Genomic DNA, 21907 nt, shown 5'->3' with positions numbered 1-21907 from the left:
GCAGAGGCAGAGGTCATGGTGTTAGTGGCCACGTGAGTGCTGTGTGCGGGTGGGTTGGTTGTGCAATAGTGTTTAGCATGTGTGTAAGGGGCATTATGTTTGTCATGTGTATAAATGCATTAATAATGTGGGGCATATTTGTAAGGGACATTATGTGTGTCATTATGTGTATAAGGGCATTAATAATGTGCGGCATATGTGTATGGGACATTATGGGGGAGATTCAAATGTTTGAAAAGTCAGTTGGGAGTCTGTTTTTTCCTATCTAATAGACAGGAAAAAACAGATACCTAACCGACTTTTCAAACATTTGAATTCTACCCTATGTGTGTCATTATGTGTATAAGGGCATTAATAATGTGCGGCATACTGTATGTGTAAATGACATTATGTGTATAAAGGCATTAATAAAGCTTTGGCATAATGTGTAAGGTGCATTATGTTTATAAGGACATTAATAATGTGTGTCATATGTGTAAGGGGCATTACTGTGTGGTATTATGTGTTTAAATGCATTACTAATGTGTGGCATTATGTGTATAAGGTGCTCTACTGTGTGGTGTAACGTATAGAAAGGGCACTACTGTGTGGTCTAATGTGAATAAAGAGCTATATGGTGTGGTGTAATGTGAATAAGGAGTAATTCAGTGTGATGTAAGGTGAATAAGGGGCATTACTGTGAGGAGTAACAAATATAAGGGTGTTACTACTGTGTGATGTAACATGAATAAGGGACACTGTCGCATGATAAAATGTGAATAAAGGTGCACTACTGTGTGGCGTCATTTGTATTGGGAGTACTATTGTGTGGCCATGCCCCTTCCCAGCAAGAACATGCCCCTTTTCGGGGATGTGTGCTGAATGTGCGCACTGTTCCTATTTAAAATATAGGGGGTAGGAGCACCAAAATGAGGACTGCTATGGGTAAGGGGTGATGGTACTGGGAAAGGGGTGAAGGGTCAGAGGCGGAACTAGCAGCAGTGCTAGGGCGCATCAGCCAAAATCTTGCCTAGGGCATCATATTGGTTAGGGACGGCTCTGTTCGGCACTGTGAGTTCTTATGTGCGAAAATATGCAAATGCCTGCCAACAGAATACCCACCTAACCTAGCATGTAATGGACTCAGCAAATGCTGCTACTCCCACTTTTCTTATCTGTGTTGTGTGCAGATCCGCTGTGGGTGGAGAACACATCACCATCGATGCAACATCGGACACTCCTCAAGTAAGCACCGGGCTGTGCAGATTCTGGAACATCTCTCTCTCTCTCTAAATACGGCCTCTGAGATGTGGTCTGTGATTGGGATTGCAGACCCACCCTTCAAACTCCCGTACTATGAACTGGCCTGTTTTGCGTTCACTTTCAGCCACCTCCCTGACTCCAGCCAGGAACACATATGGATCGCAGTGGTCTTCTCAGTACTTTGTGATTACAAATACTTTGCAAATGTCATCTCAAGCTTCACCTTGTGAGTGCGCGGTAGGACTGCGTGCATGCACAGGTGCAGAATAATTGCTCAGCTGCGAACATCAGCGAATAGCATACATCTCTGAATTAAGTCTAATGATTTTAAATGTAAAGTATTCACATTATATTGTTCCTGATATATACAATGGTCAATAGAATAAACAAATCTTAAGTCTTCTGCGTGTGACATACTTGCATACTCTTCCGGAATCTCCAGGAGACTCCAAAACAACGGGGTGGCTCTTCCGGACACCCAAAAAAGTGGGCATGTCTCTCGGAGTCTCCCAAGTGAAGTGGGCAGTCCGGATGACTTGATGCTGGGATTTGTGCTGAATCGTGTCGTCCCATACCTCCCAACATTTAAACACGATGAAGAGGGACACCTGCGCATGGCCAAAAGGGGGCATGGCCTATGGAAAATGGGCGTGGCTACACGTAGTGATGAGCGGGTTCGGATCCTCGGGATCCGAACCCGCCCGAACTTCACCTTTTTTTGCACGGGTCCGAGCAACTCGGATCCTCCCGCCTTGCTCGGTTAACCCGAGCGCGCCCGAACGTCATCATCCCGCGGTCGGATTCTCGCAAGATTCGTATTCTATATAAGGAGCCGCGCGTCGCCGGCATTTTTCACTCGTGCATTGGAGATGATCGTGAGAGGACGTGGCTGGCGTCCTCTCAGTTTCTATGTCCAGTGGTCTGCAAATATCTGTGCTCAGTGTGCTGCAAATATCTGTGCTCAGTGTGCTGCAAGTGCAAATATCTACGTTCTCTGCCTGAAAAACGCTCCATATCGGTGCTCAGTGTGCTGCAAATATCTGTGCTCAGTGTGCTAATTGCTTTATTGTGGGGACTGGGGACCAGCAGTATTATATAGTAGGAGGACAGTGCAGAGTTTTGCTGACCAGTGACCACCAGTATTATACGTTCTCTGCCTGAAAAACGCTCCATATCTGTGCTGCATTGTAGTATATAGTAGGAGGACAGTGCAGAATTTTGCTGACCACCAGTATAACTATATATATAGCAGTACGGTACAATAGTCCACTGCTCTACCTCTGTGTCGTCAAGTATACTATCCCATACATACCTGTGGTGCATTTCAGTTTAGCACAGTTTGCTGACCACCAGTATATAATATATAGCAGTATGGTACAGAAGGCCACTGCTCTACCTACCTCTGTGTCGTCAAGTATACTATCCATCCATACCTGTGGTGCATTTCAGTTTTGCACAGTTTGCTGACCACCAGTATATAATATATAGCAGTACGGTACAGAAGGCCACTGCTCTACCTACCTCTGTGTCGTCAAGTATACTATCCATCCATACCTGTGGTGCATTTCAGTTTTGCACAGTTTGCTGACCACCAGTATATAATATATAGCAGTACGGTACAGTAGGCCACTGCTCTACCTACCTCTGTGTCGTCAAGTATACTATCCATCCATACCTGTGGTGCATTTCAGTTTTGCACAGTTTGCTGACCACCAGTATATAATATATAGCAGTACGGTACAGTAGGCCACTGCTCTACCTACCTCTGTGTCATCAAGTATACTATCCATCCATACCTGTGGTGCATTTCAGTTTTGCACAGTTTGCTGACCACCAGTATATAATATATAGCAGTACGGTACAGTAGCCCACTGCTCTACCTACCTCTGTGTCATCAAGTATACTATCCATCCATACCTGTGGTGCATTTCAGTTTTGCACAGTTTGCTGACCACCAGTATATAATATATAGCAGTATGGTACAGAAGGCCACTGCTCTACCTACCTCTGTGTCATCAAGTTTACTATCCATCCATACCTGTGGTGCATTTCAGTTTTGCACAGTTTGCTGACCACCAGTATATAATATATAGCAGTACGGTACAGTAGGCTACTGCTCTACCTACCTCTGTGTCGTCAAGTATACTATCCATCCATACCTGTGGTGCATTTCAGTTTTGCACAGTTTGCTGACCACCAGTATATAATATATAGCAGTACGGTACAGTAGGCCACTGCTCTACCTACCTCTGTGTCATCAAGTATACTATCCATCCATACCTGTGGTGCATTTCAGTTTTGCACAGTTTGCTGACCACCAGTATATAATATATAGCAGTACGGTACAGTAGGCCACTGCTCTACCTACCTCTGTGTCGTCAAGTATACTATCCATCCATACCTGTGGTGCATTTCAGTTTTGCACAGTTTGCTGACCACCAGTATATAATATATAGCAGTATGGTACAGAAGGCCACTGCTCTACCTACCTCTGTGTCGTCAAGTTTACTATCCATCCATACCTGTGGTGCATTTCAGTTTTGCACAGTTTGCTGACCACCAGTATATAATATATAGCAGTACGGTACAGAAGGCCACTGCTCTACCTACCTCTGTGTCGTCAAGTATACTATCCATCCATACCTGTGGTGCATTTCAGTTTTGCACAGTTTGCTGACCACCAGTATATAATATATAGCAGTACGGTACAGTAGGCCACTGCTCTACCCACCTCTGTGTCGTCAAGTATACTATCCATCCATACCTGTGGTGCATTTCAGTTTTGCACAGTTTGCTAACCACCAGTATATAATATATAGCAGTACGGTACAGAAGGCCACTGCTCTACCTACCTCTGTGTCGTCAAGTATACTATCCATCCATACCTGTGGTGCATTTCAGTTTTGCACAGTTTGCTGACCACCAGTATATAATATATAGCAGTACGGTACAGTAGGCCACTGCTCTACCTACCTCTGTGTCGTCAAGTATACTATCCATCCATACCTGTGGTGCATTTCAGTTTTGCACAGTTTGCTGACCACCAGTATATAATATATAGCAGTATGGTACAGAAGGCCACTGCTCTACCTACCTCTGTGTCGTCAAGTTTACTATCCATCCATACCTGTGGTGCATTTCAGTTTTGCACAGTTTGCTGACCACCAGTATATAATATATAGCAGTACGGTACAGAAGGCCACTGCTCTACCTACCTCTGTGTCGTCAAGTATACTATCCATCCATACCTGTGGTGCATTTCAGTTTTGCACAGTTTGCTGACCACCAGTATATAATATATAGCAGTACGGTACAGTAGGCCACTGCTCTACCCACCTCTGTGTCGTCAAGTATACTATCCATCCATACCTGTGGTGCATTTCAGTTTTGCACAGTTTGCTAACCACCAGTATATAATATATAGCAGTACGGTACAGAAGGCCACTTAGTTTAGTCACACAGCTACCTCATTGCGCCTCTTTTTTTCTTTGCATCATGTGCTGTTTGGGGACTATTTTTTTGAAGTGCCATCCTGTCTGACACTGCAGTGCCACTCCTAGATGGGCCAGGTGTTTGTGTCGGCCACTTGGGTCGCTTAGCTTAGTTACACAGGTACCTCATTGCGCCTCTTTTTTTCTTTGCATCATGTGCTGTTTGGGGACTATTTTTTTGAAGTGCCATCTTGTCTGAAACTGCAGTGCCACTCCTAGATGGGCTAGGTGTTTGTGTCGGCCACTTGGGTCGCTTAGCTTAGTCACACAGCTACCTCACTGCGCCTCTTTTTTTCTTTGCATCATGTGCTGTTTGTCACGATCCGGGTATCTGGACACCATTTCTTACCCATCAGATGCCTCCTAAGGCTGGCTCAGCGCTCCAGGACCGGATTCCATCTGTTATCCTGATGTGTACATTCCTGTATCCTCTCCTGTCACTCTGGGACGCTGTCACAGTAAACGCCATATTACACCTGGCATGGCGTCTCCCGCGGCCTCCGCCGCCGTCCCTGAACTTCTGCATGCAGAGTGTCTGAGTGGCGATTACGTCAGCCGCGGCCTCCGCTGTGTCCGCGTGGTTGGATGTGCATCTGTCAGCCTGGCGCCTCCTGTCTCCGGTGGCCGGCGCCGCCATTACTGTTTTCATTACCACATGGATTACAAACCAAACTTCCCTCCAAGTGTCTGCATGGGCGCAGCCATCTTGGATTCTGTCAGCTGATCATTTCCACCAATCTGTTCTCAGTATTGATAATCTGCATAATTGCCTAGCCAATCCCTTCCTTGCTGCAGGTATAAATACACTGTGCCTGAGCAAGGAAGGCGTCAGTGCTTTGGTTGTCAAACCTAGTTCCTGTTTGTCTCTCTCCTGTGATTGTCTTCCAGGTTCCAGCTCCTGTCTCAAGACTTCCACCATAGAGACCCGCACCAGCATTCCACCTGCGGTGTAGCCTGACTCTCCAATCCATTGTGGATTCATCTGTTTCCAGCTACAACATTACCTGCTTCCAGCTCAGCTTCCAGCAGAGTACAGCTTCCCTTAAAGGGCCGGTGTCCTTTCTACACTTTACCACTCTCCACCGGTATTATTATTTCTCCGCTCTCAAGTTCTACATTTCAGTTCATATTTCATCGCTCCCAAGTTCATTTATTATTTAACTGGTTCCAGCCAGTATCCACTCCGTGCTAACAACAGTCTGGTTCCAGCCAGTATCCACAGCAGCTGTTTTATCTTCAGCAACCCAGCTTTTCCTGGAACACCAGCTGGCACAATCCTGGGTTATCTCCATTGCTACAGTCGGGCCTGGTAAGGACTTTCCATCTAGAAGATCATAAGAACTATCTCACACTACCAGTGCCCTGTGGCTCCTGCCATCCTGTAGTACCCAGGAACTGTATTTATTCTTTGCTGACTTTTACGTTTTCTTTTACTGCTGCTGTGTTGTGGAGTTGTCATAATAAACATCATTGACTTTTATCCAAGTTGTCGTGGTCACGCCTTCGGGCAGTTATTATTCATGTTACTTACATGTCCAGGGGTCTGATACAACCTCCCAGGTTCCGGTACATCTCAGCCCCTACAACTGAGGCTGCCTCCCGTCAGCTCAGGCCCTCAGTTGTGACAGTAAGCACTGACCTAATGAATCCAGCCGGAGACCAGGATCAAGCGGCCAGGCCGATGCAAGAACTGGCAGCCCGACTAGAACATCAGGAGGCTGCACAGGGCCACATCATCCGCTGTCTCCAGGATCTCTCTACTCGGCTGGATGGGATTCAGACAACTCTCCGTGGATCAGGCGCGTCTGGTGCGTCAACCACAGTGACTCCAGCTATAACCCCACCCACCTTACCCATTTCTGCTCCACGTCTTCATCTTCCAACACCAGCAAAATTTGACGGATCTCCAAGATTCTGCAGGGGATTTCTCAACCAGTGTGAGAGTCAGTTTGAGCTACAACCTGGCAATTTTCCCAGTGACCGTACAAAAATTGCCTACATTATTTCTCTTCTCAGTGGCTCAGCCCTTGATTGGGCATCACCGTTATGGGAGAGGTCCGACACCCTGCTATCTTCCTACACTGCCTTCGTGTCAACATTCAGGCGCATCTTCGACGAGCCAGGCCGGGTAACCTCAGCTTCATCCGAGATTCTCCGTTTACGCCAGGGGTCACGTACTGTAGGACAATATCTGATACAGTACCAGATCCTGGCATCCGAACTGGCATGGAACGACGAGGCCCTGTATGCTGCATTCTGGCATGGCTTATCTGAGCGTATTAAAGATGAGTTAGCTACCAGAGACTTACCTTCTAAGTTAGATGAGCTAATCTCACTCTGCACGAAAGTTGATTTACGTTTCAGAGAGAGAGCAACTGAGCGTGGAAGATCATCTGCTCCAAAATCTTCTGCTCCTCCTCCTCGTCAACTGTCACCATCTAAAGATGAGCCCATGCAACTTGGCCGTTCCCGTTTAACTCCTGCTGAGCGCCGAAGACGTCTCTCCGAGTTTCTCTGTCTCTATTGTGCAGCTCCGTCTCACACCATTAATGCCTGTCCCAAACGTCCGGGAAACTCCAAATCCTAGCTCGCCAAGGAGAGGGCCGGCTAGGAGTAATGATCTCCTCTCCATCTCCTCAAGATTGTAATCTCCCAGTCTCGCTTCAAGTTGCTCAACGTTATCGGAACGTCATTGCCCTCCTTGATTCCGGAGCAGCTGGGAACTTTATTACCGAAGCCTATGTTAAACGGTGGTCCCTACCCACCGAGATACTTCCTTCGTCCATTTCTTTAACTGCCGTGGATGGCAGCAAAATTTTTGATGCAGTTATTTCTTTAAGGACTCTACCAGTTCGTCTGAGAGTGGGAGTTCTTCATTCCGAACTTATTTCTTTTTTAGTGATTCCAAGAGCCACACATCCTGTGGTCCTGGGCCTTCCATGGCTCCGTCTTCACAATCCTACAATTGATTGGACGACTACGCAAATCCTGGCATGGGGTTCCTCCTGTGCTGAGACATGTTTGTTTAAAGTATTGCCTGTCTGTTCTTCCTCCCCCAGGTCGTCTGATGTTCCACCTCCCCCATATCAAGATTTCACGGATGTGTTCAGTAAAGCTTCTGCTGATATCCTTCCTCCTCATAGAGAATGGGACTGTCCGATTGATCTCGTTCCAGGGAAGGTTCCACCTCGAGGCCGAACTTATCCGTTGTCTCTGCCTGAGACGCATTCTATGGAGGAATATATTAAAGAGAACCTAGCAAAGGGGTTCATTCGACCTTCTTCTTCTCCAGCCGGCGCAGGCTTCTTTTTTGTAAAAAAGAAAGATGGTGGTCTGCGGCCGTGCATCGACTACAGAGGTTTGAACGACATTACCATCAAGAACCGTTATCCTTTACCCCTGATTACTGAGCTCTTTGACAGAGTTAGCGGAGCTACCATCTTTACAAAGCTGGACTTGCGAGGTGCATACAATCTCATCCGGATCCGTGAGGGTGACGAGTGGAAGACCGCCTTTAACACCCGTGACGGACATTATGAGTACCTCGTCATGCCCTTCGGATTGAGCAATGCTCCAGCTGTCTTCCAGCATTTTGTCAATGAGATCTTCAGAGACATTCTATACCGTCATGTCGTGGTCTATCTAGACGATATCCTCATTTTTGCCAACGATTTAGAGGAACATCGTTTTTGGGTTAAAGAGGTTCTGTCCCGTCTCCGTGTCAATCATCTCTATTGCAAATTAGAAAAATGCGTCTTTGAAGTCAAGTCCATTCCGTTTCTAGGGTACATTGTGTCCGGTTCCGGACTAGAGATGGATCCTGAGAAACTACAAGCAATCCAAAATTGTCCGGTACCCTTAACCCTCAAAGGGGTCCAGAGGTTCTTAGGGTTCGCCAACTATTACCGAAAGTTTATACGAGACTTTTCCACCATTGTGGCGCCTATTACTGCTTTCACTAAGAAGGGTGCTAACCCGTCCAAGTGGTCTGAAGAAGCCATGCAAGCATTTCATCTTTTAAAACAAAGGTTCATCTCTGCGCCTGTTCTGAAACAGCCTGACATCGACTCTCCTTTCATCTTAGAGATGGGATGCCTCCTCCGTTGGAGTAGGAGCGGTGTTATCTCAGAGGGCTAAAGATGGCCATTTACACCCTTGCAGTTTCTTCTCCCGGAAGTTCTCCCCAGCTGAGCGCAACTATGCCATTGGCGACCAGGAGTTGCTAGCCATCAAGCTCGCTCTAGAAGAGTGGAGGTATCTGTTGGAGGGAGCTTCTCATTCAATCACCATACTTACAGACCACAAGAACCTTTTATACCTGAAGGGCGCACAATGTCTCAACCCTCGTCAGGCCAGATGGGCACTTTTCTTTTCCAGGTTCGACTTTAAACTCCAGTTCTGTCCGGGCTCTCAGAATCGCAAGGCCGATGCCCTTTCCCGCTCATGGGAGCAAGAAAATGAGTCAGAGTCTTCAGACAAGCATCCTATTATAAATCCGTTGGCATTCTCCACGGTAGGGATGGACTCTACGCCCCCATCAGGGAAAAGTTTTGTGAAGCCGATGCTAAGGAAGAAGCTCATGCATTGGGCCCATGCTTCCCGTTTTGCCGGACATACAGGTATCCAAAAAACCCTGGAGTTTATCTCTAGGTCCTATTGGTGGCCAACTCTGAAAAAGGACGTCTTGGAGTTTATTGCATCTTGCCCAAAGTGTGCCCAACATAAAGTATCCCGCCAGTCGCCTGCGGGGCAACTGGTTCCACTATCCGTTCCCCGTCGACCATGGACCCACTTGTCGATGGATTTCATTACAGACTTACCCATGTGCAACAAGTTCAATACCATCTGGGTGGTAGTTGACCGGTTCACCAAGATGGCACACTTCATTCCTCTCACCGGTCTTCCGTCAGCTTCCAAGTTGGCTCAAGTATTCATACAAGAGATCTTCCGACTCCACGGTCTTCCTGAAGAAATTATCTCAGATCGAGGAGTTCAATTCACAGCCAAATTCTGGCGAAGTTTATGTCAAGTCCTCCAAGTCAAGCTAAAGTTTTCCACGGCTTACCATCCTCAGACCAATGGTCAAACCGAGAGGGTGAATCAGGACTTGGAGGCCTTCCTCCGCATCTATGTGTCCTCCTCTCAAGATGACTGGGTTCAATTACTTCCCTGGGCCGAGTTCTGTCATAACAACCAGTATCATTCTTCATCTGCTTCAACACCATTCTTCACTAACTTTGGATTCCACCCTAAAGTCCCTGAGTTCCAACCGCTTCCAGCAACTTCTGTCCCCGCAGTGGATATCACCTTGCATCAGTTTGCCAATATCTGGAAGAGCGTACGATCAGCTCTGCTCAAGGCATCGTTCAGGTACAAGAAGTTTGCGGATAAGAAGCGTCGAGCAGTTCCTGCTCTCAAGGTGGGTGATCGGGTATGGTTATCCACGAAGAATTTGAGGTTAAGAGTTCCCAGTATGAAGTTTGCACCTCGCTATATCGGTCCTTTCAAGATTGAACAAGTCATCAATCCTGTTGCTTACAGACTCCAGTTGCCTCCCTTCTTAAAAATACCCAGGACATTCCATGTTTCCCTGTTGAAACCGCTGATCTTGAATCGGTTTCATTCCTCACTTCCTCCAACTCCGAAAGTCCAAACTCAACGAGGCGTTGAGTATGAAGTGGCCAAGATCCTGGACTCACGTCACCGTTACGGTCAACTACAATATCTTATTGACTGGAAAGGTTATGGTCCTGAGGAACGTTCATGGACCAATGCTTCTGATGTCCATGCTCCTGCCTTGGTCCGGAGATTCCATTCCAAGTTTCCTCAAAAGCCAAAGAAGTGTCCTGGGGCCACTCCTAAAGGGGGGGGGGTGCTGTCACGATCCGGGTATCTGGACGCCATTTCTTACCCATCAGATGCCTCCTAAGGCTGGCTCAGCGCTCCAGGACCGGATTCCATCTGTTATCCTGATGTGTACATTCCTGTATCCTCTCCTGTCACTCTGGGACGCTGTCACAGTAAACGCCATATTACACCTGGCATGGCGTCTCCCGCGGCCGGTGTCCTTTCTACACTTTACCACTCTCCACCGGTATTATTATTTCTCCGCTCTCAAGTTCTACATTTCAGTTCATATTTCATCGCTCCCAAGTTCATTTATTATTTAACTGGTTCCAGCCAGTATCCACTCCGTGCTAACAACAGTCTGGTTCCAGCCAGTATCCACAGCAGCTGTTTTATCTTCAGCAACCCAGCTTTTCCTGGAACACCAGCTGGCACAATCCTGGGTTATCTCCATTGCTACAGTCGGGCCTGGTAAGGACTTTCCATCTAGAAGATCATAAGAACTATCTCACACTACCAGTGCCCTGTGGCTCCTGCCATCCTGTAGTACCCAGGAACTGTATTTATTCTTTGCTGACTTTTACGTTTTCTTTTACTGCTGCTGTGTTGCGGAGTTGTCATAATAAACATCATTGACTTTTATCCAAGTTGTCGTGGTCACGCCTTCGGGCAGTTATTATTCATGTTACTTACATGTCCAGGGGTCTGATACAACCTCCCAGGTTCCGGTACATCTCAGCCCCTACAACTGAGGCTGCCTCCCGTCAGCTCAGGCCCTCAGTTGTGACACTGTTTGGGGACTATTTTTTTGGAAGTGCCATCCTGTCTGACATTGCAGTGCCACTCCTAGATGGGCCAGGTGTTTGTGTCGGCCACTTGTGTCGCTTAGCTTAGCCATCCAGCGACCTCGGTGCAAATTTTAGGACTAAAAATAATATTGTGAGGTGTGAGGTGTTCAGAATAGACTGGAAATGAGTGGAAATTATGGTTATTGAGGTTAATAATACTATGGGATCAAAATTACCCCCACATTCTATGATTTAAGCTGTTTTTGAGGGTTTTTTGTAAAAAAACACCCGAATCCAAAACACACCCGAATCCGACAAAAAACTTTCAGGGAGGTTTTGCCAAAACGCGTCCGAATCCAAAACACGGCCGCGGAACCGAATCCAAAACCAAAACCCGAAAAATTTCCGGTGCACATCACTAGCTACACGGCAATGCCACGATTGACAGCTACGCCCCCCATTGTTGTCAGTCAGGGGTCTTGGCCAGCACTCTGCATATGCGCACAGCGTCTATTCTGTGCTGCTAAGCAGAGCAGCAGTGACAGGAGCCTCCCAACTGCCCCCCTCCCTGCTGGACACTTTGGCCTGCGGGCAGGACAGTCCCAAAAAAACGGGACTGTCCTGCGAAAATCGGGACAGTTGGGAGGTATGTCATCCTGGCTCTGCCCCTGCGTCAATGTGGCATTGTATTGCAGGGGCGAGGCCACAATGATGTAAGCTTAGCATCACGCCTTCCCACACCACCTACTAGACTATGCCCCAGGGTGGGCAGCCCAATGGCCTGCAAATATGATGTGTGATGTAACAGAAGTGCGCTGGACTTCCCAGTACTCTTTTCCTTCTTTGCAGTGACTACAGAGGGGCCACTGGCATATCTATAATAGGTGTGCGGTGCACACTAGCACCTGGGTCCACACACCGCACATCCTACACCTATTATACTTACCACTCGCCTGCCCAGCGCTGGCTGCAGGGCTGCTAAAATCATTGGGAAAATGGATGCATAATAGATATGTCCCTGGGAATGCACTCATGTTCCCAGAGACCTGCAAATGCCACAATTCCAAAACCTAATGCACCGCCAGAAGGGAGGTGCCCGATTGGATCCTGCACATGGGCCCCCTCATTTCTTTAAGTGCCTCTGAGAAGGCCACTCAGTTTCTTTCAATAGGACTACAGTAAATATCTGTATGTTTCTGTCTCTGATGAAACCGCTATTCAACTGGGTGGAGAATCGCAGTGACCCATGGAACGAAGGTGGAATGCAAACTGGAACTTCCGAAACCCGAAGTCGTGGGCTGCATGTTTGGCAGCGTCTACCGGCTCGCTGCAGCAGTGTGACCGGCTAGTGAATTGGGAACAGAGGCCTCTCTGCCTTTGGTCCAAGCACCATCAGCTACTTGGTGCATACAGTAATTATTAATTGATGCCAGTGTGCAGCATAAGGACCACACAGCTTTTGGAAGGAACCTCATGATATCCTCCACTATATAAGGTAGAGGTAAGGACTGTTAGAACGCAGTTTCTACATAAGTCCAACAGTTCCCAAGCAAGCATATACCGTATAAATATATACCATTTCTAGCTATGAATGAACATTCACCAAAATACAATATCTACTAGCTGATTTTACTGCTATCATACTGTATATTATTTTATGACCTGCCGATCTACACTCTGCAATCAGACTGACATTATTTTTACCAGATCTGTGTCATGTAATATATAATTTATATGGCCATAGGCGACTGAAATTATTTCTATCTGCATACCATGGTTTTTATTGTCTTTTTAATGTGTTCTTATTGTTGAATAAATATTTTTACTAAAGGGCCCCATACACTAGAACGATAATGCCCGCTTTCATCCAATTTCGGGCATCGGTTCCCCTAGATCGTTAGTGCTGCACTCGTGATATGTCGGTTCCTGCAGGCATGGCTGGAATCACATACGATATATTGCATGCAAAATGTACCAAATCGTATGGAATCATATGGAACCACTCCCGGGAAGCTCCCGGTAGAGCTTAAGGGAAATCGCCTCCGACTACAGCCTCAGACATATTGTTGTAGTGTATGAGGCCCTTAATACTTTCACACCAGCAGCCGTGTTTTAAGCTCTTCCATTTCTCTTTTTGTATTGTTTAGGGTGGGGGGGTTATTCAGACCAGGTTGCAGATTTGCAAAACGCGAATGGCCTATTTTCGGCCACCTGTGCATGCGCACATCACATCACAATGTGATCCTGGCATGATGCGATCACATTGTGATTGACAGGCGACGGGCGTTCAGATGTGGCGCTGTGGAAGGGGGTGCAAGAAATGCAGGCGCGTCATGGACGTTTTCGGGTAGGCCGGATGATGTCGCCTGTGTTTCCTGTGATAGGAAACATGGAGCCGGACTGCCTGAACACACAGCCTGGCTGTGTATGCAGGGGGTCTACCACTAAGGAGTTTATTCATGAAGCAGTAAAAAGTGTGGAGAAGTGAGCCAGTGCAGAAGTTGTCCATGGCAACCAATCAGCATCGAAGTAACATTTATAAATTGCATACTACACAATTGTACGGAGCAGCTGATTGGTTGCAATGGGCAACTTCTCCACAGGCTCACTTCTCCCCTCTTTTCACTGCTTCATGAATAGACCACTAGCCTCGACCTCTAATTCCTGATTCTGTGGTGCAATTGAATTGTGATTGCATAGCTGGGCAGCGCTACACATGCTGAGCGGCCTTGCCCTGTGCTGAGCGACCCACATCATGCAATTTTATGGGTAGCATTTTTTGCTATTTTAGCAAAAACTGCTACCAACTCTGAATAACCCCCATAGTGTAGTGGAAAACTAGTTCCAAACTGTGGGGGCAGCCACACTACATGTCTGCCTATTTTACGCTATATCAGTGCTGAAAGTAGGGTGGTACAGGGTGGTACGGAGTGCCATTAAGAAATATGGTGGTGGTACGCAGTACCACCAGCCCACTACTGAGGCATAATTTATTAGGGGCATTTTTGTAAAATGGCGCCAGTGGCATTACTGTGTGTGGCATAATATGTAAAAGGCATTACGATGTGTGGTATAATATGTTATAGGCATTACGATGTGTGGCATAATGTGTAATGGGCATCATGGTGTGTGGCATAATGTGTAATGTGTGTTACAGTTTCTGGCATAATGTGTAATGGGCATTACGGTGTGTGTCATAATGTGTAATAAGCATTGCGGTATGTGGCATAATGTGTAATAAGCATTACGGTGTGTGGTATAATGTGTAATGGGCATTACGGTGTTTGGCATAATGCGTAATATGCATTATGGTGTGAGGCATACTGTGAAATGGACATTACGGTGTGTGGCATAATGTGTAATGGACATTATGGTGTGTGGCATAATGTATAATGGACATTACGGTGTTTGGCATAATGTGTAAGGGGCATTATGGTGTGTGGCATAATGTGGCCATGCCCCTATTGTCATGTAGCCACTCCCCTAGTTGCGTGTGATCACCCCCCCTCATGGCACGTGGCCATGCCCATTTTTACTATAAGTGCCACTAAGGAAAAATGTCTACTTGCGCCACTGCTCTATATACAACAGAATACAATTAACTAGCGGCCACTGTTTTTATTTATATAGTAAACAAACTATAGAAGGACCGGGACGCACTGACAATGGGGGTAATTCCAAGTTGATCGCAGCAGGAAATTTTTTAGCAGTTGGGCAAAACCATGTGCACTGCAGGGGGGGGCAGATATAACATTTGCAGAGAGAGTTAGATCTGGGTGGGTTATATTGTTTCTGTGCAGGGTAAATACTGGCTGCTTTATTTTTACACTGCAATTTAGACTGCAGATTAAACACACCACACCCAAATCTATCTCTCTCTGCACATGTTATATCTGCCCCCCCTGCAGTGCACATGGTTTTGCCCAACTGCTAACAAAGTTCCTGCTGCGATCAACTCAGAATTACCCACAATATTCCCAAAGCAGTATTGGAATATTATTTTATTAAAGATATCAAAGGTTTTACTAATTCAAGAAAATATCATATACAGCTGCTGATTGCAATATATTTATTATGGCATTGGCTTGCCTTCTAAAAACCAACACAGCATCAGAAGGCTTTTACCTGTCTTTTACTGCTCACTAACTAACCATAATCACTAGTAATATGTGTGGATGATTTATTAGGATGTTCATAGACAATTTGTCTTATTGATTCCACACAGTGTTATAAGGTCTGCGGTTAGATTTACCCATAATCCTTTCACAGCGAGGGCGGGATGTCCTAATGGGAAAATGCAGTAAAACCCCCGTTTTCTGGGTTTTACCTAATTTTCTATATGCACTAAGCCCCGCACCGTGGAGCTCTGAAACGGAGTCTAGCGTTACCCTATAGAAGGCTATGGGCTTCTTTCCGCATCAGCGCTGTCAGAGGGATCTGATTGGATCCCTCCCAGCACCCTCCGCGGCCACCACGTCACTGCGCATGCGCAGATAGACTCCTGGGTCATAAACCCAGAAGTACAGGGACCGGTGGCCATCACAAAGGGCAGCTCTTACTGTTGGCGGGATGTACCGCAAGAGGTTGGTACATTCCGCTCCAAGACTCTAACTCATGACACTGCTGGGGCAACCTAGGTCCTGGCTTGGTGTGAAAGGGTCCCCAGGGGTTGTGTGTCCCAGGTCTTTGACCTGGTTGCGATCCTGTTTAAGGCAGTGTGAATGGCGCTACCCAGGTTATTTGACTTGGGTTACGTGTTAAAGTTGCTGATTGGCTGTTTAGCTTGAGGCCCACCTCAAGGGAGTGGAATGCAGGGCATACATGGATGCGACACAGGTGCAGTGTGAACGCGGACGACTTGGGAATAACCAAGTTCCAAGGTGCAGTGTGAAAGGGGTCTGAGCAGCTGTGAATAACCGTGTTCAATAACCTGGGATTTTGGTGTGAAAGGAGATGAGACAATGTTTATCATAGCTACCAATCACCCATGGCTTTGACCGATGGTTCTAAAATGGCAATAGAAATTAATGACAAACCAGCCCTGTTTACTTTTATTACTATTGCCGTTGTAAAACTATTGGTCAAAGCTATCCCTAGACTGTAATGGAGTGTCATATTTCTTAATGGGCTAATATTGCTCTTTAAAGGATGTATATATATGTATTATGTTTGTTCAGGCTGGCACCCGCTTGTCCTGAGGAAGGGTCCCACTGTGGTCCCGAAATGCCGCATTGACCAGCGGCGTGTGCCATGTGTTTTTGTTGACATGAATGCTATAACCATGTGCTGACTCAGGAATGGGTAATATCATGTGAAATTACACTCTTTTATTATATTGGATGATTTAAAGAAGTCCTGTAGTGCCGTGTCTTTGTTTTGGACATAGGGGGTCATTCCGAGTTGATCGCTCGCTAGCTAGTTTTGGCAGCCGTACAAACGCTATGCCGCCGCCCACTGGGAGTGTATTTTAGCTTAGCAGAAGTGCGAACGGTTGTACTGCAGAGCGGCAAAAAAATTTTTTTGTGTAGTTTCAGAGTAGCTCAAAACCTACTCAGCGTTTGCGATCACTTCAGACTATTCAGTTCCGGATTTGACGTCACAAACCCGCCCAGCGTTCACCCAGCCACGCCTGCATTTTTCCTGGCACGCCTGCGTTTTTCCACACACTCCCTGAAAACGGTCAGTTGCCACCCAGAAACACCCACTTCATGTCAATCACTCTGCGGCAAGCAGTGCGACTGAAAAGCATCGCTAGACCCTGTGCAAAACTGCATCGTTCGTTGTGCCGGACGTCGCGCTTGCGCATTGCGCCGCATGCACAGAACTGACGATTTTTAGCCTGATTGCTGCGCTGCGAACAAATTCAGCTAGCGATCAACTCGGAATAACTTGCTACGTATATATATATATATATACATATAGATAGATAGATAGATAAATAGATAGATTTAGTACTTATATCTTTAATTGCTGTCTTGTGGTATCTCTAGAATTGCATTACGATCTGTTCATTATGTTTGTTTGTGTCCGGGGGGCTGCTGCACGGATTATATATCATATACTGTTAATGGGGTCAACAGCAGTGCTTGATTAAGGCTGCGTGAATGACATACTCACAGTGAATCTTGAAGTCCTTATATTGCCTGTCTTCAATGGCAACGACGTACAAAGCCGCTCGGTCAGGAAACATCAGCCCTCCAGGTTTCTGTTGATGAATTGTGGGGAAATGGGTCTCGTAATCTATTCACCTGACAAAGACATCACAGTTTGAACTGCACATATAAAATCCAGACAAGCACCCCCTGCATGCCTGTATTATACTCCATCACACTGTCACACACTGTTAAATATCTGAGTGGATAGATGGGCCTGCAGCTAAACACAGAGATAAAAATGTCTGTTTACATCAAAGTGACTGTCAGGCAGGGGGAAGCCTATTGGAATGAATGGTCTACCTGCTGACTATGCTCTTTGGTCATATATAAAGAAGGTATCTTTGGAAATACAAGAATAGCATTCTTGAAGTTTATTCAATTAGATTTTGAACAATCCTTAAAAGCTGCCTTTCTTCTGCAGGGAATATTCCACCTTCGAGCCGCCTACCCTTAGAGGTGGGACAAATGTTTTTTTGGCGAGCTTCTAGCATCTATGAATAGAATTTTTTTGCACCTACCAAAATAAAAAGAAAAAATGTTGAAATTTTGAACAAAACAGTCTATTATAAATACAGTACATGTGCCATCGCTCCGTTTATCCCGGTACATATATGCAGGTCTGTGCGTGCTGATCCAATTTCCCATCAGGTAACCTGCTGCCTTGTACAGTCTCTGACAGAACACAAACACTGCACAGATCTGTATTTACAGTACACACCACAGGGTTCATACACAGGAGCAGTAATACGCATTAACAAAGCACAATAGTGTTGCGGCCATGAGCTTGTAACAATTTGTTTCTGAACCAGTAAATTTGGGAGGTTGTGTCTGACACCTTAGTTTGCTCTCTATCATATTGTGTGAACTAGGCCAGGCTCCCCTATTGATGTAACACTCCATGCCCAAGACTTCATATTTCACTAATTATTAGGCCACGCCCCTCAGCAGCTGTATTATTAGATAGTCTCATTTCAATATCATCTACTGAAGTAAGGGATTATGGGAAAGAAGGAAACATAATGGCAGGTCCGTAACTAGGGGTATGCTCTGTCGCTGCCCCGCGGCACCTGCATGTGGCTTGCAGGATGCCTGGAACACTACCCTGCAGCCACTAGCGCTACTGGATTTCTGCCCAGAGCAGAATCGAATGCAAATCCGATAAAAAACGTTGGTATTCGATTCTGCAAATCGAATACCAACGTCCCTGGTGCCCAGACAGCACTGGCATATCTATAAAGGGTGCAGTGTGTCCAGTGGGGCCCACACCTCACACCCTGCACCCATTTGTTCAATAGTTACCCACCAGAGTCCCGCATCGGCAGCAGCAGCAGTGTAGAAACCACTTGACGTTTTGCGCATGCGCAGTAGGAAAATCACCGGGAAAATGGTAGCCGCAACATTTTCGTGGAGACCTGCGCATGTGCACTAGACTCTGGGTTAGCAGCACTAGGGTCTCCTAGCGACTTTAGTGCCAGAGTCTTTTGCTCTGCCGGCTAGAGAGGATGGGGCCTGGATGAAGACTGCACACGGACGGCCTCTTCTCTCGATGCGCCCCTGTCTGACAGTGACTTTCCTGAGAAAAGTTTTTATAAACTGAAATGTTGAAAGATTACTTGAGGTTCCTTTGGACCCTTTTTTCTTACAGAAAGTGCCACCGTCTTTTGGTTTTATATATATACAGATGGAGCCTCGCTCATCATGGTGCACCAAGGCTTATTAGCATAAACCTTTCATTCTATTGTTCTCAGCTGCAATACAATACAGTGAGAACAATACATCAGGGGATTAAGTCCGACAGCACTGGCTCAATTAATCCTATTAAAGCAGGGATGGGGAACCTTTTTTCTACCAAGGGCCATTTGGATATTTAGAAAATCCTTTGGGGGCCATACAAAAATTATCAACTTAAAAATTAGCCTGCCCCCAGTAGTTATGCCCCAGTAGATATGCCCCAAGTCAGTAGTTATGCCCCCAATCAGTAGTTATGCCCCAGTAGATATACCCCCAGTCAGTTGTTATGCCCCAGTAGATATGCCCCCAGTACATATGCCCACAGTCACTTGTTATGCCCCATTAGATATGCCCAAAGTCAGTTGTTATGCCCCATTAAATATGCCCCATTAGATCTGCCCTCTAGTAGCGCTGCATACACACCTTAAAAGAAAAAAAAAACCACAATACTCCCCAGCCCCGCTCCCAGACCGTTGCCCTCCACATGGCCGTCCGCTCCTCAGAACTATGGGAGAGGCATCATGACATCTGTCCCATAGCACCGCACAGCCGCACATGCACACTGCCAGAACCGGAAGCCGGAGCTCAGGAGTGAGCTCCTGCCTCTGGCTTCTGCTGAGGGGAAGAAGCCAGGCGCCCGCTAGTAACAAAATCTCAACGGGCGCCGGGCATCTCCACGGTTAGGTTAGCCTGGCCAGTGCGCGGGCCTGAGGTTCCCCACTCCTGTATTAAAGGGATAGATGAGCAGGGCTCCATCTGTACATATAAATAGATAATGTAAAAAAAGTGATGAAGGAGAATGACACCTCTATGTTTGTAGTCAGTACTTACCAGCCATTTATCCCGTGCAAAGATGACGGTGTTGAGCATGGATTCATAGAAGAGACAGTATCCCATCCATTCAGTGATGATTATATCCACCTTTTCTACTGGCAACTCCACTTCTTCCACTTTACCCCTTAATATTGTAATTACTGGACAATGCACAGAAAGTAAAAATATTGTGGCAATAATGAAATACTGTATAGTCGCTAATATATACAGTATACTGTATATATCCTTGTGTCTATAGAAATAATACATATAGATACTGTATATCGCTTTCTGATTTGGAACTTTGGTTCTGCCGCTGTAGTTCCAGCTATCCTTTAGGCTAGGCCCAATAAAGGAACATTCCAATAAAATGTCATTTCTTTTTGCGATGCCTCCAATATATTTGCTGGCTGCACATTTTTTTATTCTTCTCATGTTTATATGGCAGCTAATGGTTCCTAGCACTTGAGAGCAAACAAGTGTATACAGTATTTCATTCACATAGGAGTTGTTGGGGTCCACACCTCAGATTGAATAGTAACTGCATTAAGGGGGTTATTCAGAGTTGTTAGCAAACCAAAAAAGTAGGCAACTGGACAAAACCATATTGCACGGCAGGTGGGTCAGATGTAACATGTAGGGAGATTTCGAGGCCCCTTTATTAACATTATTTTGACTAAAATAATGTTAAAAGGGGTGTTATCACACCCTTTTCACATTATTATAGTATCACTCCAATGTATTAAAGGGCATTTGGAGCAGTTTTCATGAAAAACTGCTCCAAACCCTTTAATTCACTATTTTTTAGTAACCCAGATTGCATTCCCCATACTTATAATGGGAAATGTGATGTGGCCAAATTTACTAGAAAAAACCTATGAAAAAATACCGCAGTGTGTCCTGTGATAATTTCGCCAGCTCGGGCTGGCGAGATCACAAGGCAGCACTGCGATAGGCAGGCATTTGCCCAGCTTTCTCTGTTCCTGGCGGCGCGCAGGGGTAGTTGCGGCGGGGGGGAGGGGGTCGACTGGGTGGTGGCGGTAGTGGTGATGTCGGCAGGGGCGGTGCTTGCGCAGCAGGACATTGGGGTAATTTTTACGAAAAATAACCCAAATGATTGCTCGTAAGCTCTGTCCTTGCATGCGATAATTCATACATCCCTGCAATGTAATCAATTATCGCAGTGCGAGTTTGGGCGATTTTATCACATGCCATCCGCATCCTTGGATGCCGATGGTGATAAATAGGCCCGTTAGATTTGGGGGGTTATATTGTTTCTGTGCAGGGTAAATACTGGCTGCTTTCATTTTAAACTGCAATTTAGATCTCAGTTTGAACTCACCCACCAAATTCTAATCACTCTGCACATGTTACATCTGACCCACCTGCAGTGCATATAGTTTTGCCCCTTAGTGTGCTTTTTTAGTTTGCTAACAACTCTGAATAACACCCTAAATCTATTGTTCAGCTGACTAACTCCAGGCACTGGAGCAAGTCATTCTGGGACAGGGAGTTTATTACCCTAGAGCATATGCAAATGATGACCAAGGGTAAATTGTGTATTATTGTAACTGTAGATTTCCTTTAATACAGCATATAAACATGTTCACTCCCAGGGAATTTTTGTACATGAATCTGTAAATCGTTTGTAGTATTACTTTCAATTTATTCATGAATGCAGTTCTTAGTATCTGTTTCATAGTTTAAAGATGCTGAAGATAAGCCATAGTTACCTACCCTCCTGCATTCTGCAGGAGACTCCCTGAAATAGCAGCAGTCTCCCTGACTCCCTGAAAACTCCCTCAATCTCCCTGATTTCACCTTCTCCCCATTATGCAGC

General features: G+C 46.0%; 1 protein-coding gene across 5 annotated transcripts in view; it reads right to left on the bottom strand.

Annotated features, from left to right (window-relative positions):
* The window catches only part of PRMT8 (protein arginine methyltransferase 8), a 578520-nt gene that overhangs the window by 127582 nt on the left and 429031 nt on the right, over positions 1–21907 (bottom strand). For all 5 annotated transcript variants that reach the window (XM_063930568.1, XM_063930570.1, XM_063930571.1 and 2 more), the window contains 2 exons: positions 20086–20228; positions 17486–17573 (listed from right to left, as the gene is read on the bottom strand). In XM_063930568.1, the coding sequence (XP_063786638.1) occupies positions 17486–17573; positions 20086–20228 (231 nt within the window). The remainder of the gene's footprint in view (positions 1–17485; positions 17574–20085; positions 20229–21907) is intronic.

The sequence above is a fragment of the Pseudophryne corroboree genome, chromosome 6 (genome assembly GCF_028390025.1).
Source record: "Pseudophryne corroboree isolate aPseCor3 chromosome 6, aPseCor3.hap2, whole genome shotgun sequence".
NCBI lineage: Eukaryota > Metazoa > Chordata > Amphibia > Anura > Myobatrachidae > Pseudophryne > Pseudophryne corroboree.
The sequence above is the reverse complement of the archived record's forward strand: the minus strand, read 5'-3'. Positions and strand labels throughout refer to the sequence as shown.